Source organism: Anser cygnoides, chromosome 4, assembly GCF_040182565.1.
Source record: "Anser cygnoides isolate HZ-2024a breed goose chromosome 4, Taihu_goose_T2T_genome, whole genome shotgun sequence".
Classification (NCBI taxonomy): domain Eukaryota; kingdom Metazoa; phylum Chordata; class Aves; order Anseriformes; family Anatidae; genus Anser; species Anser cygnoides.
Window position 1 is genome coordinate 6,094,232 of NC_089876.1, and position 27,656 is coordinate 6,121,887.

General features: G+C 43.7%; 1 protein-coding gene across 3 annotated transcripts; it reads right to left on the reverse strand.

Annotated features, from left to right (window-relative positions):
• Window positions 1–1,588: 1,588 nt before the first annotated feature.
• Window positions 1,589–27,656, reverse strand: RMND5A (required for meiotic nuclear division 5 homolog A). Of its 3 annotated transcripts, none has more exons than XM_048047244.2 (9): window positions 27,431–27,656; window positions 23,355–23,497; window positions 16,153–16,287; window positions 15,879–15,979; window positions 10,429–10,595; window positions 9,361–9,526; window positions 6,676–6,778; window positions 4,695–4,849; window positions 1,589–3,317 (listed from the first exon to the last, which is right to left on the reverse strand). In XM_048047244.2, exons 1-9 carry the CDS (start codon window positions 27,570–27,572, stop codon window positions 3,254–3,256), a joined length of 1,176 nt encoding a protein of 391 aa, XP_047903201.1. In that variant the 5' UTR covers window positions 27,573–27,656; the 3' UTR covers window positions 1,589–3,253. The 3 variants fall into 3 exon arrangements, with proteins under 3 accessions (XP_047903201.1, XP_047903211.1, XP_047903213.1); XM_048047254.2 differs by having other exon boundaries at window positions 27,472–27,617; XM_048047256.2 differs by lacking the exon at window positions 27,431–27,656 and adding an exon at window positions 24,479–24,960.

The window sequence follows — 27,656 nt, forward strand, 5'->3', positions numbered from 1 at the left end:
CATTAGTTCTAACGCAGAGCTTTTGCCGCAGCTTCCATACAAGTTAATTAACCTGACTTACAGACAGAAGGCTGAGATCAATACAGTATTTCAGAAGCAAAACACACTGATTCTTGGCAGGCACGACCAGTTGTTCAGCCATGTCCACTTGCAATTTATAGCGCCGAAGTCCCTGCAGGAATAAGACTTTCCTTATTGAAAAATACTTCACAGTGCAGACCATCGACAGCTCTGAATGGGAGGTAAGGACACGAGCTTTGTCACAGTGACACGGTCACGTTACTCTGAAAGCGTTCAATAGGTTTTAACAACCACTTAAGGTCAAACAGGCTCTATACTATTTTCATCCCCTAGTACCTGTTTTTAAGGTTTGATTGTGTTTCCTGACACAAATCAGACTTCAAGCCCCACTAGAAATAGGAAATCTGCAGTGCTATGTCAAGACAGGTACAAAGGCTGGAACAGAGTCTATCAAAAGACATAAAACCAACGCTACGGAAGTTGTTTATAAACACCCACGACAGAGCACCCAGAAGCTAAGCCTGTCAGAGAATTGTGGTCAGAGAAACCTTGACTTAAAGCCCATCTGCATCACCGGTGCACTTGGTACCACAGAGCTGTGCTGCGACACAGTCTGCAAAGAAGGGTGGAAAGCAGCATTGCAAGCCCAGCGCAGCAGCTGCACGGTGATCTGGACACAGACCTCGCTGTGTCAGGTGAGTATTGTCCCTCTAGCCATGTGCAGCACGAGCCTTTTACTGAGACCGCTGCAAAGGGATTAAGTTAACAGTTTGAGAATATGGTATGAGAGCGTGATAGGGACAGAGCCCAGATACCACCGCAGTGCTTCAAACTTTAAAGGTATTTAAAATCAAATACTCTACCATGGATGTTTCCAAGCTGCAGTAGTTAAGTGTACACACATCAGCTAACCGTATTTTAAGTCTGAAAACCTCCTGTCATTATTCCCTTTCCCCTGTGCAAGCACTTTCTCTGGTTACCAGAAGCAAATCACAGCAGACTTGCGTCACTGCAGAGGGCAGACTGGATGGCTGTAACAGCCAAAACGTAGGCAGCGTTTCACAAAAGCCCGGCACAGCATCCCCTTACTACACGCACATAAGCGTTCTATATTAAACTGCTAGCATCATCTGTTGGTGGAGTTTCAAAACTGCAGGCAATTATTAAGTAACCACAGAGACAGCAAGAAGAATTGCAGCGATCTTGTGATAACAGCCAGCTTTGTGAATTAGCTACTTATCTATAGTGAGCTATTTAAAAGGGGAAACAGGATCACTCTGTATTAAAAATGTTTCTAATATGTACGTTGAATTTTTAACATCGTGCCCTTTTATGTCTGCCATTCTTGTACACTAAGAATCGCACTAGAGGCATTACCAACACGAACCTAAGCTCACACCAATGCCAAAAAACTACCAGTGTGACAGAACGGAAAGGGAGATGCAGCACTTACACTCGTTTTTCTTTTGTTTAGGTAGTCCACATGTCATTTCATTTAAATCCAACGCATTAAGCAATTCCACTCCAAAGAAAAGACTAGAAGCAATTTCAGCAAGACTAGGAAACCTACATGGAAAATAATATCCTCACCCTTTTATTGTTGATTTACCATTTGGTAACCCAGTTGTTTTGAACTCAGTGTGAATACAATTTACGGTTTGCAGAAAGTCACACGCCTGCATTTTTCCACACGTATCAAACACATTTAAAGTTTAAAATGTGTGTGCCTCAACTCGCTCCTCTTAATGTCTCGTTAGGGCAGTCCATTGCCACCGATCCGATAGAGTCCAACTCAGTCTCTCAAGGCAGGCGACAAACAAATGCAAAAGGTGTAGGTTTCCCAAAGACGGTCTTCTCTGTAGTGCATTGTGCTAGTGCATTCAACCAGTGTGTCAGTATTCAACCATGTAAGCTTGGGTTGGTTTTGTTTGTTTGTTTTTACTACACATACAGAAATATAACTTTACATGTAGCTTCGCATGCCTTATGGCTGCTTGCCCTACTATAGGACAGTGCAATAAATACAAATATATGCACACTAGAAAAGATTTTAACTGCCATGATCTACATCTTGTTTATGAGTACAAATTTACCTAGTCACCAATATGACAAATTTAGCAGAAAAAGTAGCAATGGCAGTAATAATCTACTACAAAAACAAGGCTAGAAGCAAAGTGTTTAAGCTACAGAAAAATTGCTATCTCCTAATATATGATGTAGGGCGCAATTCTGCCGAGTGCAGAGTCATGATCAGTAGATTGCATCAGAACATGCTTTTCCCCCATTTAACAATGAATACTTGTACAATTTATTTGGTTTTGATAACTGTTTATAAATAGCACACTATAATGACTATTAAACTATACAGCAACATGACATTTATAGCCTAATCCTGAATACAAAGTTCAAAGAACATGACTACAAAGGCCAGAGAGCAAATGTCATCAACTAAAAGCATTTCCACTTCAGAATTTCGTTTTATTGAATATTCTCTTACACAAACATTTCTTGATCATGAAACCAAAGGAACAGGATTTCCTATTCCCTCTCTGTTCCAGTAGTAACTTATCCACACACCACCCTTATAAATTAGTGATGGATTTTAACGGGTAGCCCCTCAGGGCTATATATTTAATATATTTTATATATATGCACATTTACTTTGAATTCTATGTAAAAGTTGAAAAAATGCTTGAAAGAAAAACTCAGAATATATCACAGCTTTTTCAGCGAAAAAAATACAAATTAGTTTTATAACCACTATTCAATTTATCAAACTTTTTTTTTCTGAAGTATTTACCTTTAATTATATACACATTACAGGAAATAAAACTTTTTCCACAAACATTCTCTAAGGTGACAGTTATCGATAGAATGATAGCAGGAAGAATATTAAACAAATGGGGGAGGTGATCAATTTCTGCCTTTAAAAAGTAAAAAGTCACCATATAATTAAGTACAAAAACCTGCATCGAATGACAACTGCTGGTGTAGTAACTTGATCAGGTATGGAGACCAAGAGTATAGGTAAAGCCCTATGGTAATAATATTTCTGTAGCATTTCCACTTGGTATGTATATACTAAATGTTGGCAAAGTTTCTGTAGCATTAGCTTATACAAACATAGGAGTCCTCAGTCTGCTGCATAAAATGGAACAGGTGTGTTTTAATTCTCCTGAAATGCACCTGAAATTCAGAGCGTCACTTACAAACTGCATAAGGAAACTTTTCTTCAGAAAAATATCTGTTTGGCGTCTCCGGGACTCTGTTCCATCGGACAATAGGGGCATTTTAATCTGGGGACAAAGAGAACGTGTTAGAATCACGGTCCTGCAGAAAGCAGCCCAGTAGCCGTGCACTTTCTGGAGACTTCGCACTGCTGAAACAACTCAGAACTAAACATTTTCCTCCATCACAATGGTATCGAGTTTGCGGAGACAGTCCTTCCTCTTCTCTCCCCGCAGCATGAAGTGAACGTACTCTAAGGCTCCGCTAGAAGTTACCATATCACACTTTTTCTTCTAATTATGGATTTTCCTCACCTTTTACCCACTCACCTCTGAATCATTAAATACCAAGAAATTACGCTTCGTGGTTAATCTTATTTAAACTCTGAGGTTAGTTTGTTGTATTTTAGTCGTTCTAAACAGGCCGGTAGCTTTCAGTTTGACTTGATTAACATCCAGTCAGTTTTACTTCTGGTTCCCAAAATGCTGTGATTTTACAACCCGCTTAGATTTAGATTACTCCTGCAGGCTGTGGCTAAATAGGTCAGCCTGGCCTTCCTGCTGAGGTCTCCACTGATACAATTCCATCTGCTCTCTACATTGTTTTCTAGGATTGATGTATTTTTCTCCATCTCTAAGTCTGGGCTTTTCATCCCAGAGAGTTAATTTTATCAGAGCTGTCCTGTCACTGAAGCTGATGAATGAAAGCATCAGGAATAAATGATCGGGGACCAGAGTAATGTAGCAGAGATTTTACTGGCTTAAAATGGCTGAAGTCACCTATGAAAGCATACCTTTATGCTTCTATTTTTTTCCACTCAATGTTTTTAGTCATAGCGTCATTTATTTTCACAATGGATTTCACAAAAACAACTTACAACTCTAAATTAAGCTGTCAGCCTTCACGGAAGCTGCATTCGTTCAATCCAAATTACCACTGGTTCTTCCTGAAGGAAATCCATCTAATTCTCCCTCTCAGATCTCCTCCCTTCCAAAAGCCCATAGGCATCCCACTGATATCTAAGAAGGAGTGATAGTTAACTCTCCACTCAATTACTAAGCTGTATTTCCCCCCAGAGGTTTACTTTCCCCACTCCCTTCATTTTTTAAAGTGATGTTTCAACCATCACCAACCTTGCTCCCAGTGAAAAAGTGTGTGCGCAAAAGTCTCTATTTGAATGTGGGACAACACAATGGTGTTTGCAGCTTGGAAAATTACTGTTTGCTACTTTCCTTCACGTCATCTCACTTTCTACAACATCAGAGGGTTTATTATGCTATTCTCCAGCATATTAACCCAGCTATCTGGCTTCATAGTCATAGTCCAAGATTTACAAGCTTCCCACAATTACGTAATTGTGGACTCAGCTTTCCCCAAATGCCATGCTCTAATCTTAAGGTTTGTCCTTGTCTATACTTTGCTTGGAATATAAAAATGGTACTTACTTGCTGCCATTAAACATTTTATTCAAAGCATCTCTTGATATAATATGACCACAGACTAATTTCATAGGTGGGTTGTTATCTGTTGTTTGCTGACGGAGAATGGGACAGGCAAATATTGAATGATACCAGCACTTTTTACCAAGGTCCACTTCAATCTGTGAAAGAAATGAAGACAACAATTTATCTTGGGAAACTACATTTCCAGGCAATTATCCCTTTAGGTCATGGCCCTTCCTTAACAGATTTCATAATTGAGCTGTGAAGGCAGCAAAATCCATTGTGTTGATGCCTGACAATTTCCCAGCCAAAAAATATTTAATTGTGATCTAAAAATGGTAATTTATGTTGCTTCTCCCCACCCCCAAGAAAGCAAAGTATTCTGCCAAGAGACAAGTGCATTTTTTAGTGCAGATCTGCACTCTGGCAGGAAAATTGAGCTGATGACCCAAGACATTCTGTACTTTATAGCCAGTGATTTCCAAAGTGGTTCAGATGACACATCTCATTTAAGGGGGAAGGCAAGAAAAGAGAAACAGCACACCCCAACACGCCGTTGGACTGATGATGATAATGTTCTGCAGCTTCCTCAAAGACTCCCCCAGCACCTACCAGTCCCATCAATATTAAAGTGTACCAGAAATTTATTTTCAGTACCAACACAGAAAACACTGGTCCTGATGTCAGGGGTTTTTCTGTACCAAATGATTTCAGAAAATGACATCTCAAATAGAAAAGAACGTGTACATGATTTCAGGAAAGGATCGACAACTGCAAAAATCTCAGCTTCTGTAGCTGAAGCTCCAGGCTCTGACCAATATTCTGTTCAGACAGACTTACTCTCCGACAAGATTTGACAATATAACCTCTTCATGCTACTTAATCTCTACCTTTCCATGATGAAAATAAGATTTCCAATCCGCATGCTACCTTAGCAGTACACACTGGAGACCATTAAGTTTAGAACATGCAAGGAGGCATATTAAAACCTATTAACCGATCTGCATCTGACAGCAGTCTTTTCCCAAATACTTTCTAGTTAAACATTCCTGTCTGGACAGGATGGCATGGAACTGTTACACTTGGAGGTTCCACTCTCAGTGTTACAGAAAAACAGCTGGGAAGAAAAATAAAAAAATACCACGTGCACTGAAGCTATATACTATATATGAATCTCTTCTATCTACAATCGATGAGGCTAATTCAGTTCATGCCCAATTTGCACTAAATAGGTTTTCTTTGCAAAACAGGAGCAGGTCACTGGAGAGCTGCACACACCTTGTAACAGCTACAAAACAGGGTTTCTTAACAACTGAACTTCATTTTAACTCATACAAAAGAGCTGTGCTGGAAGCATAATGCTTTGGATCCCAATTCAATTCCCACATCCCCAGACGTAGCCCTACATTTTTCACCTCCTATCTGCACAATAAAGTGTCAATGAGAAGCAGCCCACGGAGAGCTCAAGCCTAGCCAGAGGAAATTAATGTCTCTTTGTGAGATGTATTTCCTTCCCAGAGTGGGTAGTCTGGTATAAAACTCAAGGGTCCACAAATGTGTTTGTGAAACTACAGTGTGGTGTGTGTGCATGTGCATTTTCACCAGTGAATTTCAATCTTTACCAGCCACAGAGGAGGAAGGGGACTCAGCTGTGTGCTTATGTTTTATGCAAGCCCTGTACGTGGGTGTTGTTGAAGACAGTGCCTTGTCTGTGGCAGGCTGCATAGCTGGTCATACCAGTGGCCTTTGTGTGTGTGTGGGTGTGTGATTCATGCTCAGCTTTGCCATGGGTTGAACCTACAAACAGGAAACAGCCACATCCACCAGCCTAGGACAGAAATCCCCAGGTCTCTGTACAGGAGGAAACGTCAAGCCCTGGAGCTGCTGGAGGTGGCAGTCAAATGTAACATCCTGTAACATTGAGCACAAAAAACAGTATTTCCCCATCAGAAATGTGCCCTGGAATAGCTCAGCGTTAACTCACCGGTAGTTCGTCCTTCTGGTTCCAAACACCTGTGCACTGCCTTTGCTCGATAACTGCTTTGATATTAATTAGAGCTGGTAACGCTACACACCCTGCTGAAAAACTGCAGAAAAAGGAAATATTAAGATAATGTACCTTTTAGGAAAGAACCATTTTTTGTATTTCTGTTTTAAAGAGCTTTTTAGATACAAGAGCGCTGTACGTGTCTTTCAGTTCATGTCCAGACTTCTAAGTACCTTTCAAGAGCAAGAGTTCTGGGGCAGACTATCAGTTAGCCTGCCTCTTAGGTTAGGACCCCAAAGGCACTACGCTTTGTACTGAAAACAGTTAACACCTGCTCTGAATCTTGTAATTTAAGTGATTTTCCATGCTACCTATTTTGATTTGAGGTGTACAGGAGGAAAACATCGGATGAACTCATACAGGTACTGGCTATCTATCACAATTATGGAGGACTGCATGAAGTCTAACAAGTAACCCACAGATGCACACACAACTGATAATCCTCTAATAATACGTAATTACACCATGTAAGGAAACATGCATTTCCACCTTCATCTTGAATCAAGAAAACAGAAGTAGAAAGTCATAGGAAGGTGAGTGAAGGAAGGAAAGCACAACCTGCCATGACTAACAAGAAGGGCAATAAACAACTGAACCAAGCCAGTGCCCTAACAACACTTCTGCCTGCCCTGAGAGCTACCCGTTTCCAGAAATTACCACATGATTTTGAAGTATTTCCCTCTGTTACAACACAAAGCATGACCATGATTTTCCACATCTCAACCCACATTTTGACGGACAATAATTTAAGTCCAGTGACAGGCCTACAGGCCTGGAAATCAGCAGCAACAGAAACAGGATTTGACCTCGGTATCAGCCTGCTCTGTTTTTGGCAAATTATTTTACTATTTGTGCAAGTTTTATTGTCTACAGAAGTCACGACCTTCCTCTCAACTCTGCCCCTCCAGATACTTGTTTTTATGTCTCTCCAACAACACTCTGGCTAGTTTACTTGGGAGGGACGTGCCTGAAGCCTGCCAGTCAACTGGCTGCTCTAAAAATCTGTGGAAATAAAAGCACTACTGCTTTTATGGCTCTATATGAAAACATCTCTTGAAGAGCCCTATCGGGGTACGCCAACTTAAGAAAATAGTAAATTCAAATGACAATTTGATGTCCTGCTGTCCTTCGAGACCCTGAACCACGGCCTCCTCAGTACAACAAGTGTCCCCACTGACTCCACACAGTAATTCAGACTGTGACGCCTTTAGAGAAAGGCCTATTGGAGAAACCTATCAGATTTTTTTCCTTTTTAAATAATAATTAAAAAAAAAGTGACCACTACTGTTGTTCCAGAAAGCAGTACATTTTATAACAGGGATCTCACTTTAAGCTAGTTTAATTTTTAGAGGATTTGCAGCACACAAAGGTCACCACAGCTTAGAACGGTCTTGTTTATGACAAGAGTATTGATACCACCTATATAGTAAATAAGCTTCAGCACAATCGATTTCATACTAGGCCCAAAGCAAGCATCCAACAAATCCACACATCAATAAGAAGGGTTTTTCCACTCCACTGAAAATCTCTTGGACATTTGCACTGAAAGTTGCGGCATTAGTGTCAACGCATGCACAATGAAAATGAAATGGTGGCTACTAATTTCACTGAAACAGGAAAAAGATGAAAAGTAAAAAGCAAGTTTTAGGTATCTAATAATACTTGTATCTATAAAACCCTGAAATGGGTATAATTTATTCAAGAAAGACAATTTTATCTGAAGCCCTCTGTTGGTTTGGTTGTATTTTATGACAGTAGTGCAAAACGGGAGAAGCAGAAGGTTTGACAATTTTAAGAGAGCTCTAAACTAAGCACAGAAGTCTAATAATATTCACATTCAAACAGTAAATTTATATAAAGAAGTTGTAACAAAGCTTCTGATAAGTACTAAATCTTTCCCCAAAAGATACATAAAATATATTTTCCATTTTATGTTTGAAATAGAAATGAAGACATCAGGCAATTGGCATCCAAAAGAAAAATAGCAGCTAATCTGCATTATCTTCAGAAAAGCTAGGAGATTAGATTGGTTTTTTTCTTAACATTTCTAACAGCCTCCAACAGATTTGCATTTTGTCAGATTAGCTACTGGGCTTCAAAGTGCTTCTTCCTTCTTTGCAAATAAGGTCCAGTAAATAATTTGGAAATTTTAGCGGCTAGTATCACAACATAACACTTGAACACTCTCGTACGGAGAAGACAGGTAAAGTAATGTGTGGATTAAAAAGAGAGATGATCAAGTGCTGACAGAACCATGGCTGAAATTTTAGTTCTTTGCAGTTACACAGCAGGAACAGTTTTCACACGCTTGTGGAAATAAATGGCTGATTGCCACCCGCATCCTTCACACTGATGTCTAAACTACAGAAGCCAAATTCCACCTATGAACGTTTCCTCTTGAGCTGAAAAGGTGCTTCCTCATGAGCTGGGAAAGCACAGCAAACCAAAATATCTGAATTTTAATCTTCACAAATCTTTTGAGAGACAATTATTATCATACTTTTTATTTAACACAAGCTAGATCAGGCTACTTGTCAAAAAGCTGTTTATGTTGTCCTCAACAAGAAACAGAAGCCAAAACACTGTATACCTGGTCTTAAAAGCAAGCGAAAAGCAGCATACCTAACACTGAGAGGTGATTCAACTGAGAGACCCAGAAGAGCACAGGCATCTCTTGTGAAGATGTCACAGATGTCCGCCCACTGATTTGCATCTAATAGATGAACGTACGGAGAGTTCTCTATGCCTTGCCTCAGATACACCAGGCTGCCCATCAAAACCTGAATATCTGCGAGGGACCAGGAATAGTTAGTTATTTCATACTATAAATAAAAGCTAGCGTCTACAGTTTTAGCTTTTACAAGGAAAACAGGCAGAATTGGCACATACATCAAATCAGTAACACATATCCTCACCTCTGCAAAAAACAATTACAGCCATCACAGAACAGATGTCGACAAGAACTCCAGTCTACTACAAAAAGATGGAAGGTCTCTTCTCCCCTACAAGCACCTGCATGCTGCCTATTAATTTGTTTTGAAAGGGTTTACTTTAATGCTCTACAAGGTTTTCAGCAGCTTTTAGATACAGCCTTTTTAAATTAACAATACTCATCACAAAAGAAAGAACGAACTGTGGCTCTGCATCCAGGAAGAGGCTGAAGTGGGTATTATTGACTAATTGCAAACTAGCATTTTTGAAGTTTTCTGACACATACAGCATACTAAAAATAAGGATTTATGCTGGATTCAATATGCACTGTTTTGTTTCAAAAGTTTGGTATCTCTTTATATTACCCCACGCAGCAGAAAATAGCAGATGACTACTCCAAGAATGTTGCTGTGCATTTTTAACACTTTACCCTGACACCAGGACTATTCCAGATCTCTAATCTAAGCAGCTACTGTAACTATACTAATAACTAATCCAAGTAGCTACTTAAGAAGTCAAAAACCCTGAATTCAAGAAAGTTTGTAGGCATTAAAATGTAACTTTGCACCCTCTTTAAAAAAAGGGGATTTAAATCAGGTCATAAGGATTCAAATAATGCATATTAAATATATAAATAAGAAGCCTCTAATAAAAGGAAAATAATGGACTAAAACACATTTGGAAAATGATTTGTATCTTCCTACCACATGCCACATCCAAGGGCTTTATTCCCCTCAGTGTGATCAAACCCCTACTCACCTTTCTGATGATTTAGGGCAAACGGCTGAAAGTTTTTTGCATACTGAAGTGCTTCTCTTTGATTTGCTGTTCCACCCATCAATAAACTAATGAAATACAATCTGTGTAGCTTAAACTCCAGCGAACTATTCTGTGCCATGAGCATTTCTCTGTTGGATACCGCCCACCTGGAAGAAACGAGGAGGTACAAAGGGACATGACACGGGAGTAATTAAACGTCAGCCTACACGATATGAAATTATTAGTTATCAAACATCTATTTCAAGAAGAATATGACTGTTCCCTGAGCTCCTGTTAGCCTGCGTGGAGCCCAGAAAACAGCCAGACCCTTTACAAGTAAGCAGCTTTTACAAGTAAGGAGCTCTGCAGCATGCACAGCACGGGGAGGGTGGCAGTACTTTTGGACTGCTGGATAGCTCGCCTCTGTCTACAAACACACGGCAGCAGAATTCAGGACTCGGTGGCTGGAAGGCAACGCTGACGTGGTCACAACACAAGGGAGAAATATTCAAAATTAATTCCTGTATTTGGATGAATACCACTCTGTCACCAAATCCTAACAATTACACATAGCCTGCTGCTGCTGCATGTTAAACAGGTTTGACCAAGCCTTTCAACAACATATTTTCCAACTTCCTCATTCCCCAAACATTCTCTACTCGGCCACTGTGTTTACGTGCATGTGTATGTTGCCCTGGAGAGGGGAAGTACGTCCATGGAAGCAACAAAGAAAAAAAGATTAAGACGACCTTACACTGAGAGGGTGGGGGGGGGAAGCAAAATTCATTTAAATACCATACGTGGCTCTGCTAAACTTTGCTTTCTGTGTTATTTTCAACTTGGACAATAAAAATACTTCTCACTTTCTGGGTCTCCTTCACCATGACGACTCCAATGTTTGGCTCCCTTATAACATGGGCGAATTTTTTAAACAGGCACCAAGTAAAACAAACTGGATTTTTAATGCATTTTTAAAAAGTGATATTATTTAGGTTTTATCCATTTTTTTTAATTCAATTTAGTCAGGCCTAAATCAATCCAATCTTTTCCTCTTAAGAACTTCAAGTTTGTGTTCTTCAGTCACATCTGTTTCTCATTAGTGTTAATTAGTTATACCATTTGCACTGTGGGAGCCCCATCAAGCAAAGAGGAGCTTTTCACTTTTTAGCAAGGAGTGAAGTAGTCTGTCCCTTAAATAGAAGGAGTATATGAGGCTTCTGTTCCTTTTAATCGTTACTAAAATAAGGAAACTAAGCATTCTTACAGTACTGGTAAAGCTTTCAAGGAAAACTAGCCTGAAGATGTACCATTAACAAGCCAAGTCTACCTTCGGTTTGCTTTGAAAGCGTCAGGAGTCTGACTTTACTGGGCAGGCTTTCCAATGGCAGCAGTAACCTTCAGTGATAGAGAGTGAAAAACGTAGCCTCTGAACCAAGAGCAAACCCTCCTGCCCCTAATTTCTAGCGATTTCAGATGAGCAGCCTCAGAAGACTGCCAACACTCATCTCTACCAGGCATATTCTCACTAACCATGTGGGTTTTGTGTGTTTTTGTTGTTATCGTTGTTTGTTGGGGGGGACAGAGGGGTAGGTGTTTCTTTTGGTTTTCCTTTTTGCTTATTTGTTTTAAATGGTCAGTGTCCGTGGTTTAAACTTGGTTTACTGGCAATAAAGCTCAGTCCCAACTACGAAAACTAGAGCCTGAAGTCGACAGCCATAAGCCAATAAGCAGCTGAAAGACAAGAAGATATTATCAACAAACAATAAAACTAATATATCAATATGAGGTTGAAGTTCCACGGTCCCATTAATGAGATATTAATCTGCATTGCATCAAAAGGGAGGCATCAAGGAGCCTCCATCCTCTCCCTGCCAATATTCACAACCACATGCCCACGTGGCACGGTGCTTCATCTTGCTGAGATAGAGTCTGCCTTTCCAAATTAGCTTTTAGGCAGGCCTTCCTTTTTTGTTGTTGTTGTTCTGAGTGGCAGCACAGATTTTTATCAGAAGGGAGCAGCCACAGAAGCAAGGCCTGAGGTGTTTGGACTAGGATGTTCTGTTCCTATTCAAAGGGCTTGTAACAAACAAAAAGCAATAAGCGATGTTTAAAACATTCAACGCACATACTCCCTTATCACAGCCCAAAATCATCAGTAATCACAACATCTGTCTTCCCAACTCCTCTCGGAATGATGCTTTCACAGCGCCTTTAACTCTGTGACTCAAATCCATCTGAATTTTTTAAAGTATACGTACGGTACGCTACACAAACCACAGATACACAGACCTTTCCTCTAGCTCCCACATGGGATTTAATTAAAACAAATCCCACAAAGCCTAATAAAGATTAAATTAAGTTTAAACCAAGTCCCAAAGGTCCCAACAAATAGCAGGACCTTCCAGCTTTACAGACATATGAGAAGATGATACCTCTTCCCTGGGAGATTATGGCCAAATGCTTTGAACCTGCACGTCATTCCCGCCACAACTTCACACAGAGACCCACCTGGGCTCAGAAAAACCCGAATCCATCTGCAAAGAATCTACGGACTTCCCTCCCCCATCACCAAACTCCAATGAGAAAGGTCACTGGAAATAAAGGGGATCCTACGGAGGCACAGAACTTACACAGCTTTGTGTGTGCAGGCCCAGACTGAGCATCTGCAAAATTAAGTTGAAAACCACAAGAAAAAAACAAAAGTTATGGCCAGTTGTACTACGTTTAATTCTAAGGTATGGTATTAGTAAGTGTTGGAATTTGTGCTAGTAGGAAAATCTGAAGGGAAAGAAACAAAACCAAACAAAACTACAAATGGGGGGGGGGGGGGGGGGTGTTTTAAATTTGGTATTTCTTTCCATCACCAAAACATTAGAAGTCTTTAAAAAAAAAAAAAGTTATTAATCTGCCAGCTCCCTTTAGATAGTAGTGACCAGGAGCAACGAGTTTTTGCTCCATTTCCAATACTGAATTTAACCTAGCACCAACTGCAGAGCACCAGCAGAGCCAGAGAGCCCAGTTACTGTTTTCAACCCAACCTTCCACAACTGTACATGGGTACCCTGATACACTCCCCCTTCTCGGTTCACGATACTGTAATTAATAATCCTTGTGTACCTGGTATAGAATCACAGTATGGTTTGGGTTATATCTGTTTCAACAACGCTGTCAGTAGCCTAGCCCTGTAACGGGTCAGTTTGGGACTGCTTTTATGCACCCCTGAAGCTGTATTTATGACAATTTTAGCCATTTGTTAAGCTTTCCACCCAAAGCACAACGCCATCCTTCCAAGCTCCTCTCGCACAGGGCCTCTTTCTCCTGGAGCTGACCGTGCAGTTTCTACCACTCCTCCTGAACACCCATGTCTGCTGTGAAATAATATGGGAAATGTCATATATTTAATACTAATATTAGAAGTATACAACGATACGGTGCTGTGAAATAGTTCACCAGCACCAGAATTTCTGAGGAATAACTGTGCATTCACCACATTTTGATTGTCCTCCCTAACCAGCATGGTTTTTTTTTTACATAAGCATCCATGCCCAGCACTAGGCAAACCCAGGGGCAGACAGCTTTCGCTCTGAAAAGTGGCATTATAAACAGAAATGAGGCTTGGGGGGGGGGGGGAAACCCGCATGCAAGCTCTGCTAACAATACACCCTATTCTCTATCCACTCAACTGTCTGGGGAACGGGAATAAGGCTTCCTTTGAAGAAGGACCATGCCTTCTCCTTTGTTTGAGGAATATTTAACACGTCGCAGGAGCTACGAGATCTGACGAAGTTGCCTTGGGTTTGCCACAGGGCCTAGCTAATCTGAGATAAAATGAGTTTGGTGACTCGAAGTGGGTGGCCGTAAGAGCAGCGTGCTGTCCCTCAGAGCGCGTCCCTTACAACAGCTGTATTGCTACTGGAACTACAGGAACTGTGGTATTTCATGCGCTGACATCAGATTCTGGTTCAGCTGTAACATCTTTGGCATTTCAGTGTTGCTTCCCTTCAGTTAGCCAATTCAAAGGCAACAAACCACCTGAGCTTTTCATCCATGTAACTATATTCGAATACTACTTGGGCCAAACTTTGCATGACCCAGAGGCATAATCCAGAATTTAGTTCAGGAACACCAAGGTTTGAATATCAGAGTGCCCCCGCAGTTACTTGCGATGCCAATGACCTCTGAACTGGCATACACCTGCGTTGGTTCACGCTAAAAGGAGAAAAAATGTTTGTTAATATGAAAATGTACTGAATCAGATAATGCAAAAAAGGTATTTTACGCGTATGAATTATGCTCTGGAATGAAACAAACTCTGAATCTGCTTTATTTCACTGTTTCTATTTTTAGAACAGTATCTTGTTAGTAACCTTCTATTTTTTCTTACTTTTGAGACCAACTTAGGCTTACCAAAGGTCTTGCAACCACAGACTAAAAATAGGTTGAGGGCTGGTTTGGCATTTTCTTGTTTTTAAAATAAAAGCTGTTCTGAAAAGGTATAGCACAGTTGTGTATCCACTACTGGAAATTATAAAGCAGTAGCCCATGAGCTACTTCATCACCTTTCCCTCTTCACTGTCGTTTTCAGCATCAGCTTAGATGTCTAATAGTTGTAAAGCCTACTCCGGTCATGAAAATATCCTAGCCTAGGGTTGATTAATAACACCTCAGATGCTCTCCCCCATACTTTGGTTCTGTCTGAGCATTTAGAATTATCCACTGACTCTTGCACTAACGCAATCATTTTGCTCAGAAGGAATACCACTAACAGATCACGCTCTCAGTCCAGCCCCCAGACCACAGAGATATTTCCTGCTGTCAGAAACAGAGAAGATCCTTTCTGAGAAAATTATTGAGATATTTCTCACACTGCCTATCAAAGACATACCCGCGACCCAGTGTTAGTGAGCAGCATCAACAGCCTGCAAAGTACACACCTGTCCTTCCACTCCCCCTTCCCAGCCCAGGATCCCTTATCTGCTCTAAAAAGGGAACTAGCCTGAAGAACAGTGAGCTTGTTGATCCTGATTCTGCTCACCCCCAGGGCTTGGGGAAGCCAAAAGGCTTGGGGATACCCAACAGCTTTATTAAGTCCTGGTATCCTTCATAAGGGGACTTTTGCGCAGAAGATTCACCACTGTTTCACTGTAACTAAGGTGAAGTACCACCATGGCAGGCAGCGTTTTCTCCAGGTGATGTTTCTTCCCCAAATCCTAAATTAACATCACAAATGATTCAAGTTGATCCTTAACCTAAGGAAGAGACCCTTCGTTAAGCACTGTGTCCCATGGGAAGGGACGCAGAGGGGACAACAGGAGAAGAAAGAGGTTCACTCACTAATTAGATCTCACAGAGAAAAACTGTGATGCATCCAAACAAAGATAGTATTTAAAGTGAAAAACTAAGAATTTATTAAAGAATTAAAAAATGGAGAAAAAAACGAGCAGACTCACTCTAAAGCAGGTCTCAGAACTCTAACTTTTAATGCTTCCAATATTCGGTTTAACTCCACAAATGGTTCTTTCTGACTTTGATCTATTGACAGACCGGATTCCTGAAAAACAAAGCCACGCTTTAGGTAAAGAATAAAAAAAAAATACGTAATTCAACTGCTGTTTTTCTGACAATTTCAGTATTTACCTGGAACATTAACATCCAGATAAGGATGCTGTCATAAAGAGTAATGTTTTATATTTGATAACATTCAACAGCCGTACTTATCGTTACCTGACAAAGCTCCTCGGCTACATCCAGCATCCCCTGTCGGAAGAAGTGCTCCACCATCACCTCGTTGAGGATTCGCTGGCTGTCAGCCTGCCAGCACCCGTCTATCCCCACACTGCTGATGTCAGAGTCGAAATTCTGAAACGTACAAATTAAAACATTTAACAGGTCGGAACAAATAACCGCACGTAGTTTTTCTTTAATTATGCACGACACCTATGTCTCCGCTTGGGTGCTTTCTGCCTGTTGCTCAGTTTGCCCTTAATTACCTCGTGGTCGACGTGAAACGTATCTGTCAGCTGCTTCATTATCTCCTGCGTACAGAAGGAATCCTTTGCCTTGCTCATTTCAAGTCGGAATATTACCCAGCATATGGAATTACACCGACAAATTACAAGTTAGCTAGCAAATTAGAAATCTTGTTAACTAATAAAGGGGCCACCAGACCACGATGCGTTTCTGGAGGAGGTATCTGCAGAAAAGGCTTTTGCCATACGGGAAAACTGAAAAGCATAGGGAACAGAAAACAAAATCGCCTACGCTAAAAATCAAAATAGCGTTATCAATGCATCACTGTCACCACAGCGCACCAAATTGGAAGTAAAAGCTTTAACTCAAGGATTTTTGACATAGCTGGGGGGGCAGGCAATGCTGAAAAAGGAAAATGCCACTTCTCCCCACCCCCCGAATGACAATGAAATTCAATCCTCTGAAGACCTCGAGACACCAGCAACAGGATGAGCTTTGAAGATCTGAGAGATCTCTTACGGGTCCAACCCTGATGATCCCACTGCTGGGTATTTTTAGGCCAGTGGCCTGCGGACATATTCCAGGAATAAGTAAAAAATATTGTCACAGCGACTCCTTAGCAACACTTGGCACTGCTTGGCACCGCGCCTCCTGGCAGCACGAGAGCAGCGCTTACCCTAACCCAGGATATAAAACCGGGTTTTAACCGCTAACGTGTTTAATGCTCAGTGCAAACAAGTTAATTTGAATAAAAACCCTCACCCATGGCCCAAAACAAACCTTCTGCAGAAGGAGCGGAGTCTAGCAGGCAGCGCATCGCTCGCTGCATGATCCCGTTGTCTGCTAACTGCAGCTCCCTTCCACGAAGGGACTTCAGAAACCAGAAAACGGTTGAAATTGGTGAAATTAACAGTGATTTAGCTGTGGCTCCGTGGCAGTACGGGTTCAGCACAGCGCGGGGACATCCACCCAGCACAAACACTCGCCTCAAATCAACCCAGAGGTTGCACGAGCCACCTGCCAACCAGATCCTACGGGTTTGCTCTCAGCCAGTGTGATGCTGGTTAGCCAAAACCCTCCTGGGTGTAAGGTCTGCCAGCACACAGCTGGACCATCAGCTCCAGAACGGACGGGAGCAGGCAGTGTGGGTCGATGTTAGACCAGCCCTGTGCGTCCCGGGGCTGCAGTGCCTCTGACCTGCAGCAGGAGCCCAACAAGTCAGACGCTGTTTTGGGAAAACACACACCAGAAAAACAGACACGTGCAGGGCAACACTGCCAGAAGCATTCAGGAGCCTCCTGTTAACCCATTTCAGGAGTCTGATGAAGTCTGAAGGAGAGTCTTCGATCAATAAGAGTAGGGAACAGCATCCCTGCAGCTCTCGTGAATACCAGGTTTACCTCGCCTGAAGCAATGAAGAGTTCCTCTAAGGTACGTGCACAGAAATGCATCAAGGGAAGCAGAGAGGGGTCAGCAGCACGCTGATCCCCACATTTAGGGCGAACGCACCCATTACAGCACCCAAAGGGCTCAAGGGTCTGTGCCGGAGCTCCCCCCGACCTAACCCAGCCACCAAGCTCTCAGCCCAAGGGCTCCCTTGTGAATGCACACAGGGCTGTGCCTCGCTGCTTTTCCTTTAGCAGGTACCACCTAGCTAAGCATGCTTCAGAAGCCAGCCTCGGGGGCTGAAACCGCTTTGATGCTGTTCTGCATCGTCAGAGAAAGGGGCAGCCTCCTCATCCCCACGCCCGCAGCTTCAAAGCCCTTCAAGTCCCTTCGCAAACCTCCAGGAAAACCCTAACCCCAGGCTAGCAAATTCTCTTCCATCTTTTGGAGACAGTGGGGCAAGACAAGCATTTAGATCACTGCCAATGATCCAAGTCTCAGATGTAAGGTTTCCAACCGGGTGTCTCAACCTGTAAGCTCCCTGTCACGCTGCTCGTCTTTAAGCTGCGTGCTGGAAAACATCAGTGTCTTGGAGATTAAATACGTCTTCTTCTCCATGCCCATCCTTTGAAGCCTTTGAGGTTCAGCACCACTGCTGATTCTGGTATCGCTCTCCAAACACCACTAGCAGGTCGCATAAATCCACAGAGAAGGCATTAAAGAAATACCAGAGGCGGTATCAAGAACATTTAACCCCTTTCTGTCACCTAGGTTTCTGGGGTGGGAAAAAAAAGTCATTAGTAACTAAAATTATCAATGAAGTTATTCTTCATCCAGCTTCAACTCCTAGCACTCATATAACCCCATAAGCAGCTCTGTTCTTCTGGGCAGTTACCAGCTGTTTGAGCTGAACCAGTGCCTTAAACATCTTCTTATCCTTCTGGTTACCTGGGGACAGAGGTGCCAGAACCACCTACAAATCATTCAGATGCAAGCTTCTAACTTAAACCAAGTTGTTTCTAAAGCAAGCAGGCACCACGTACAGCGGTCACGTCTGGTTGCAGTCCTGAAGCTACTGCAGAGCCGTGTATCCCCGTGGTTTTTGTGTTCTCTACCGTTTCAAAGTAATTTTGAAGAAAACACTTTGTCCTGAAGCAACAAACCTAGAAGCTTTGAGAAACTTCTCAAAACCCCATTGAAAATTGTGTGGTTTTGTTTTTTAATACCATAAAAGGTGTTAATAACGACTCACACCGACCTACCTGCTATGGCTTCAAGTCACATCACACAATCTGGGGACCTCATGATTTTATTATTTTTTTTTCCTTCCCCCTCACCTGTTCTCTGATAACTCACGCTTGGCCAGGTCCTCGCTTCGGTAACTTTTATTTAAAGTCATGACTTCTGGGGTCTTTGTTACACGTGGGACCCTACAGCTCTGCCTCCACTGGGTCCCGAGCAGTTTCAAGAAGTGACTGTGAGTGTTACAGTGAGTGACAGTCACCCGGCACAAACTGCTGCTGCCCTCTTGCTTACTTATTTCACAATCGTCATGCAAGCAGTACGTGCTCGTGACTACGCATCTCCGAGATTTGGTTTTGTTTTGTTGTGAGCTAACAGCAAGCTCACTGCTAGCACGGGGAGTTTAACCAGACTGCAGAAGTTGAAATGAATTCCTCAAGTTACGAACTCCAGCAAGTTTATTTCACACTTCTCAGGTTTTAAGCTTAGAAGCATGTCAGCGCTTATTCCAGGGAAACAACTTCTTTTTTTAAGAGCCTAACCAGGAAGCCTAGTGCTGAAGTGGAGAGCGTTACGTGCTACATATAGCAATTCCATAAAGCACATTACTGGTACCTGTTGGAATACGGGGACCCGAGACACACACGATGGAACATTTCGGCCAACACACAACCTTCCAGATGAATAACACGACAAGAAGGATTAAGGACAGTCGTATTCCTCAGTTTCCCAGCTGAGATTACTTTGTGCGTTTCTCCCTCCTGAATTCTGACTCACGTCACAAACACCACGCACCTGTTTACGTTCTTTGTTCGGTTTGCTGGTTCACAAGATAGTGCTCAACTTGCAAAGCCTCTGTGTTTATCTAGCCCTACTCCTCACAACAATATAATTATGTTCAGTAAAGGTTTTTTCTTTGTATACTTTTTTTTTTTTTTTTACACTGAGGCAAACCTCGCTTTCCCAAAAAATCTGGATTAAAATGTAGGCCTTTTAAAGACAAGCTTAAAATTCAGGGGGGGGAAAAATGTAAGGAGCTAACCAGTTATCCCACCTGCTGTCCTGAATGAAGGCATTTAACCACCGCTCACATTGCTGCTAGAGGGGAAAACATTTACTTGCTCCACCAAACGTGCTTGGGGATGAACTCAAATCATCCCGGACGTGTGATTTACAGGGAGACTGACAGGTGAGCTATCTGATAACAACCTGCTGAACAACAACAGCATGAGGAATTCGGGAAGTGGAGCAGATGCTGGTACAACACAGAGCAAACTGCATGCAAACATTTCTTTTCAAAGAAGAAAAACCTCTTTGGAAGAAAAGGGAACCTTCAAAGATCGGGAGCACATAAACTGCCACGAAAAACAGCCTAGCTTATTAGCTAAACTTTTGAGGAACTGCTAATTTAAAAGCAATCCACAAAGCCTTGGCATTTCAGGCTTCAACTTCGCCAGTAATATTTCAGGCCAACCTCAAAGTTCATTTTTTAAATGACCGAGGAGCTCCTGTTCTCAGGGCAAGCTCTGCGGACAGATTCAGGTCTGATTCAAGTTCCTATGTAACAACTACACCGATTAAATACCTACCGAAGTAAAATTTACAGACAGGTCTGCCTCTTCCTCGACACTAGAAAAAAAAAGGAATTTAACCCCAAAATCGCCACAAGCAGGAAATACAGCAAGCTCTTTCAGAATCCAAGCTCGTTAAGGAGGAAGCGTGGCGATCCTACGTGTACCCGCTGTCACTTGGATGTGTCACACGAAATCGGCACCAGGATTAGCATGTTGCCCAACCTCAAAGCGGGCAATAAAACCCTGAGTTATGTTTACCTGTGCCTGAGCACACATAGCTAAAACGACCGTAATTGTTGTTCCAGAGATGTTAATCCGGCCATAAAATAAATGAGAAAAATGCCGGATGGGGATTTAAACACCAGAAGCAGAACTCGCATCTCGTGAATCAAAGCCAGGGCTGCTGCTTTAAATTCTAACAAGCGTTTTTATTCAGGGAGCAGTAATATTTTGTCCAGAATGTGTCAAGAATCGATTCACTACATAAATTACACCTAATTACTTCTATTGGTTTAAGTATATTGTTGGGAAGCAACATGGGGAGGACAATTCCCACAGGTTATGGGACTCAGGTGCCAGCAAAGAGCTCACCACTAGGTTTCAAGCCTGTTTTCCAGCAGCAGGTAGAAAACACATTAAATGCATACGGAGATTATTTCCTTCAAATGTCACTGTCCAGGGAGGTGTTAAATTCCACCCAGATTTAAACATTATACCTATTTGACAAACGGACTGAGATTTCCAGGTATGTTTTCAAGTTTTTTTTTTTTTCAAGATATTCAAGTTAGTGAAAAGTAGTAAAAATCAAATGACTTGCACGTTGAACAGCTCACATTTAAGGAGACAATCCTAACTGAGGCTCTGAACTTCATAAAAATGCGTTCTTCGTTAGCAGCAGGACGCACAGAGTTCCTGCTTCTAGCCTTTTGTTGTAAACGTTACAGACACTAGGCAAGACTGAGAATCCAGAGGAACGAGCACGCTGAATCCAGCGAGTTGAGCTTATTTTTGAGCACCGGACTGAAGCAGCCCTTGTGACACCGTACGGGCACGCAGCAGATCACTGGTGTGTCCCTTCCTGCTGTTTTACAAAGCCAAGTATGTGAAATCTAACAAATGCTTTCATTTACAGCTACCCTTTTTAAAATAAAAACAGCAGATAAAACTCAGGTTAGGACAGCAACAACACTACAAAAACTGTGCACTTGACAATGCACTTGACAACTGAAACAGCAACTTGGAGACTAGACCCAAGTTTACACTTTATTAAGCTTGCATGCATTGTCTTCTTTGCATCTACGAAACATTGCCACCACTTGCCACAGAATAAGAACCCTTTCTGTACGGCCTAGGGATGCTCTACCTCATCAGATTATTTAAATGAAAAAGGTACGGCCAAACCTGGAAGCTCCTTCACACAAAGTCCACTCGCCAAGGCAGAATCGGGAAGTTTCAACCTCAGGACGAGATTACAGAGATTTATTTCAGGCCTCAAGCCAATAATAAGGATGGGCTTTTACTCTGGTTAATTGGTTTAGGTACAGCAGCAAGGATTAGAGACAGATGCGTCCTAAAGCTTTGGATAACCGTGATGCTCGGGTTAAAGCTATCAGTACGAAGTTTCAGCCCTCCATCATGACGGTCAATCACAGATGGAAGCAAAAAAAAAAGTTTCACAGGCATTCTGCCCAATAATGCAGCATTACGTACTACTCTGTCAGTCTGTTGTGCTACTGTTAAATCATACTTTAAGAGATTACCATTTAAACTTTGATAGCAATGAGATAACCAAAAGAATCTATTTTCTGCCACGATACAAGTGTCTTTGTTCAGCTGAAGAGACCCATTTCCTAGTGTCTTCCTCATAAGATTATAAACTGCACCCCACATCAAACGTTAATACCCTAACAACATAAGCATGTTCTGATATGAAGGTATTACATAAAAAAGTCCAAAAAAGCAAGTAAAGGAACCGTTGCCTGCAGAACTACTTTGTAAGAGTGAACAGACAGAAGGAGAAAAGCATGACCTGAAAGTACATATATAGCATCAGTTAGTACTAAAATTTTTTTCTGAGCTATTTCAAAGAATTGTTAATATCCACCTACAAAAATAATTCAGATCCCAGTTATTCTTGAACCTGGAATTCACATAAGAATGTCTCATGCGGGAAGCTTCAAAGATAAGCTGCACAACATTAACTACTTGCTACAGCGTAGCTGCAGATACCATGAGAAGTTGAACGTACTCTCCTCCCATTAAAAGCAATCTACATCTTGTGAAATTAAGCCCTAAGAACTGACAACACGCCTGAATTATGTGCAAAACGTCTGTTTGAAAAATTCTACCAGCTTTTGGGCTGCCTTCTAGGACAGAATGTCTCTTAAGTCATTTGCTACTGGCGATTAATTAGAAATGCCACTTGTACTTATAAATAAGATTTCTTACTGAGATTGATATTGAAGCACTTTGCTACACAAATATGACACGCGATTACTAAGCCTAGCGGTACCTCCGTGGTGTGTTCTCTTGGAAATCACAGATTGCAGCTGCACTCCAAAAAGGAGGCCTCTGTCCACGAGTTCTGAAGCAAGCGCTGTACCTCGCCTGGTCTAACCTCTGCCCCCAATCCTACACTTCGGTAATTAACAGGAAGGCTTAATTAAGATTAATTGCAGCACAAATATGAATTTTGAAAAGGAGCACACATTGTAGAATACGCGCAGTAATACACCGAAACCACAACATGCATACCTTGTCAATGGCTTTTCCAACACGGGATACGCTGCTGTGAATGTCCTTGTGGTCGGAGGCCAGTTTCTGAACTGTGTCCTTTATCCTTTTACAGCACTGCGTCATGACCAGTGAAATCGTCCCTGACAGGTCTCCATCTTGATCTAAACAAGAAGAGAGGAAGATCACCAGCTTCGTTCTAAACAAATGGTAACTTCAAATCGCCCGGTATGCAGCCCTACATGGAGACAAGAAATGGTACTAAAAGGAGGAAAGGCGATTTACTAAGATGCACAGGACACGGCTCACCCCATTAGGAAGCCAGTCCGGTACACAGTAACAGCGAACAAATGCAACGCTTTAAAAAATTAATGTAAATACCTCAGGCATCCTGCTCGAGTTCAGCAGAGTAATAAACGGAACTCAAAGAAACACAAAAACCCCACAGAATACAATGGGATACAGCCCCTACCCTACTCCAGGGTGGGTTTTCTTCTAGACAGCTCCCTGAAGCTGCCTAGAAGAATGAAACTTCTGCTCCCTGACTGGAGGGAATAGCCCCTAATTCTCCTTGGCAGATGAGAAATGAATGGCCCATCGAGGACCTGGCCACAGACATCAAAGAGTTACAAGAAGAAGGAGCGGATGGTCAGTAAGATTTCTCCTCTGGAAAATACGATATTTTTAAGCTCTTGTCCAACCAGCAAGCACAATGCTGCAGGACCCCGCTGTGGGCAAAGTAACGGGTACGAAGTGTTCCCCAGCCCTTCTCTATCTCTTCTCACCTAACACCTCGCACCTTCATGCCACAACTCAGGTACCATTCAGGAGCTTCAGTCAGAAAAACATATATACATCCTTCTGTGCTTTACTTCAGACCTCTCTCTGGTTTTAATTTCACCACACAAGGACAATCTATCTCCCAGTCTTACCTCCCGAGGTCTCTCCTCCCTCAAAGTCCATTCTACACGAAGGATTTTTCCTTTAGGGCCGCAGACTGAGCGGCCTTCAGCTGGGCTGGAAGGCTAATTTAAGTAGGAGACCAGCCCAGAAATAATTTCCTCACATTCCAAACCCAAAGCCTTCACGCGAAAAATAAAAACCCAAAGCACCTCTTTAAAAGAAAGCTTTGAAAAGCAACCAACCACTTTTTCAGCGCGTTTGCTGCCTTCTCATTTTGCATTTTAGCAGGCCTTAGGGTCAGTTTCATCGCTGGGATTTCACGTTAAGGCAAAATTCGCCGCGTCCAACTGCTGCTGCAGGCCCGGCAAGCCCAGAACAATAGGAAGAAACTGCAACTACTCCAACGTGCTCCTCACGGCCTGCCTCGGAGAGGGCAAAGGAAATCCAGCCTCACAAAGAAAAAGGCTGCGATCGGAGGGGGAGGGAATAATTTCGCAGCCGCTCGCTGCTCTGCTTCCTCTTCTGCATCCCAACTTCCAACTCGGCCGTTGATGACAACGGCAAAAAGAAGCTGAAGTTGTCACCCGCCAAAACTGGTTCATCTCAGGAAAGCAAACAGCTCCGGTTCATCCGCACGAGCCCTGGCTGAGCAGCCGTAACAGCGTTTTTGCACCAGACATGGCTTTAAAGGAGAGGGGAGAAAGAAAAAAGCCCTAACTTTCCCCCCCTCCGGTCCCACGAAGCTAGGGGTCATCTCCCAGGCAGAGGGCTAAGAGAGCTCGGCGTTTCTCCCAGTGAACGGAACAAAAAGACCGAAGAAGCCCCTTCAGCCACCAATTTGACTTCTCGCATCCTAAATTAACACTGAAATTTCGCCGAACTGTTCCTTGAAGCTGGCCTCCTAAAATCGTTTCAGGAATAGGCGTTATTTCCGTTCCTGCTTACGTATTACGCTGGGCATTTCGAGTCACAGAGAGGATTTTGGGTTTCTTCCTCATGACTTTTGCCCCCAAGACAAAAACGATCAGTCGGGTTACACAACAAACGCAGTGGAAACGCTCGCTCCCCTCATCTGCATTGCCCAGTGGGCAGAAAATAAAACACGTTCTCTTAACAGTCACTTTTTCCTGGAAAAAAAACCCATTGATCTAGAACCCAAACACGCTGGTATTTTTACCCCAGGCAAATGGATCACCGTCCCCTACCACATATTGGGGGAAAAAACAGCTACAGCGGAACAATGAAGAAGGAAAAGGCAGGAAAAGCCCGCACATTCGCACAAGGTTTTCCCCCCCCACACACACATCTCTTCCAGCTTTAATTAAACTCGGGATCCCTTGGAAGAAATCATCAGCAGCAAGCCCGCAGGCAGCTCAGGGAGTTGCACGAGGCTGTGTGACCAGGAGAAAAATACCACCACCACCACCCAGGGCAGGCTCCGGACCGAAGCAGCTTCGGAGCATTTCTTTCTCTCCACCCACTTCCTCTCCGTACCCACGGCCTATTTAAGGCGTTCTTGTGCATCTTTGCTCTCCATCCTCGTCCTACAGTGTGGATTTCTCTTGCAGCAGCGAGGTTTGGGTTTTTTAGTTGTCCTTTTCCTTTTTCCTCTCCCCTCTGAAATGATTTACACGAGGATATTTCTGCAGTTCTGACCCCCCGAACTCCACGTTAAGACGTGTGGCTGCTTCCATGCCCACCAATTTTCGGAAATATTCAGGTTAGGGGACAGAAAAGCTGCAAATGCCTGCTCCTATTAGGAATTTATACACAAGATATTAAAGACAAAATAAGAATTTTGTTCCCCACAAAAGCCGCTTACGCACAGACACCAAAACTTAAAGGGTTCCCTAATGCTTGAGCACGCACTAGTAACACATCAGCTTCATCCTAGAGTCCTGCCTCAAACAGAGCCAGGTCTGGGATGCTCTCTGCGGGGACAGGATCACCACTTCTTTGGTAAGTGAAGGCCCCGGCAGAAGACAATCCCAAAAACTTGAAGCTGAGCCAGGAAGAAAACCGGGGAGCAGCCTGGAGGAAGCACAACGACCCCTTTTTGTGTTCCTACGAAGCGGGCAGGAGCCCTGGATGCAGAGCGGGCTTCCCGCAGACAGATCTCTGCCAAACCAGCCCCACGGAGCCCCACGAGGATCGATCCGAGTGCGAGGCTCACGCCACGGAGCCTTCCAGGCCAGCTCAGCACCTGTTTGTGAAAACATTTTACCGACCGTCGCTAACGCGCCAGCCTGAACTGTTCTGACAACCACGGAAGGCACCTATCGAGCCACCCTTCAGCACAAAACCAGAAGGACCGGGCGTTATTTCACCCCAAACAGTCGCCTCTGAGCCGGAGTTCCCTATCTGCTCTCCGTGCAGGTCCCGTGCACACAGGGCAGCTCCACAAGGCTCCTGTTTACGCTCCTGGAACCACGCGCTCCCGCGAGCGAGCTTGGCACCCGCTCACAAGCCCACAGCAAACAAACACCTCTGCTCCGAACCAAACACGAGCAGGCTCCGGAAAGCCGCAACAGAGCGCAGCTCGCCCTCGAGTCTGGGCTTGGAGCCTGCCAGTTCCTACTTTTAATCCGAACTCGCTTCCTCCATGGCTTCAGGGAGATCCCTTGGGCTGCCTCAGCGCTCGGCAGGCGTCCCCCAGCTCGGGGATCCGGCGAGCTCCGGCTGCTCCTGTTTACAGCCTGCCTTGCAGCCCTACCTTCCCCACGCAGGCGCCCAGGGCTGGCTGCGAAACAGACCCAAAGCTCGGGGGGCTGCCTCTGCCTCCAGCCTTCGCCCTCCACATCTCCAAACCCAGCCAGCAAGCGAGTTAGCGAGAAATACAGGGAGAAAGAAGGGAAAAGAAGGGGACGGAGCAGCCAGGCCGGCTTCCCTTCCCCTCACGTCCTGGGCTCCGGGGGTTCCTCTGAGGGGGGAGCGGGGCAGGGAGGCCGAGGGGAGGGCAAGGGGAGGCCGAGGGGGAGCCGAAAGGAGGCTGAGGGGAGGCCCCGCACCCCAAATTCGCCCCCGGGCCGTTTTTTAACCCCTGTCTGAGGTATTTTTAACCCGGTTTTGGGGGGAGTTTTTCCACCCCCCAACGCCGCGAGGGAAGGGGGCGAGGAGCCGGGGCCGGGGCCGGGTGAGGGGGGTGAGGAGGAGGGTGAGGAGGGCGAGGGGGGTTTTAGGGGCCCGCCACGTACTCTCGCTCTGCAGGATCTCCCTGCGCAGCCCCCCCGCGTACTGGATGAGCTCCTCCAGGCTCCGCTCGCACAGCTGCCCGTAGCCCGAGAACTTCTGCAGCACCTTCTCCAGCTCCCGCTCCACCGTCACGCACTGCTCCATGGCGGACGCCTCCAGGGCCGCCGCCTCCTGCCGACACCGGGCCCGGGACCGACCCCCCCCCCCCCCCCCCAACCTCCTCCTCAC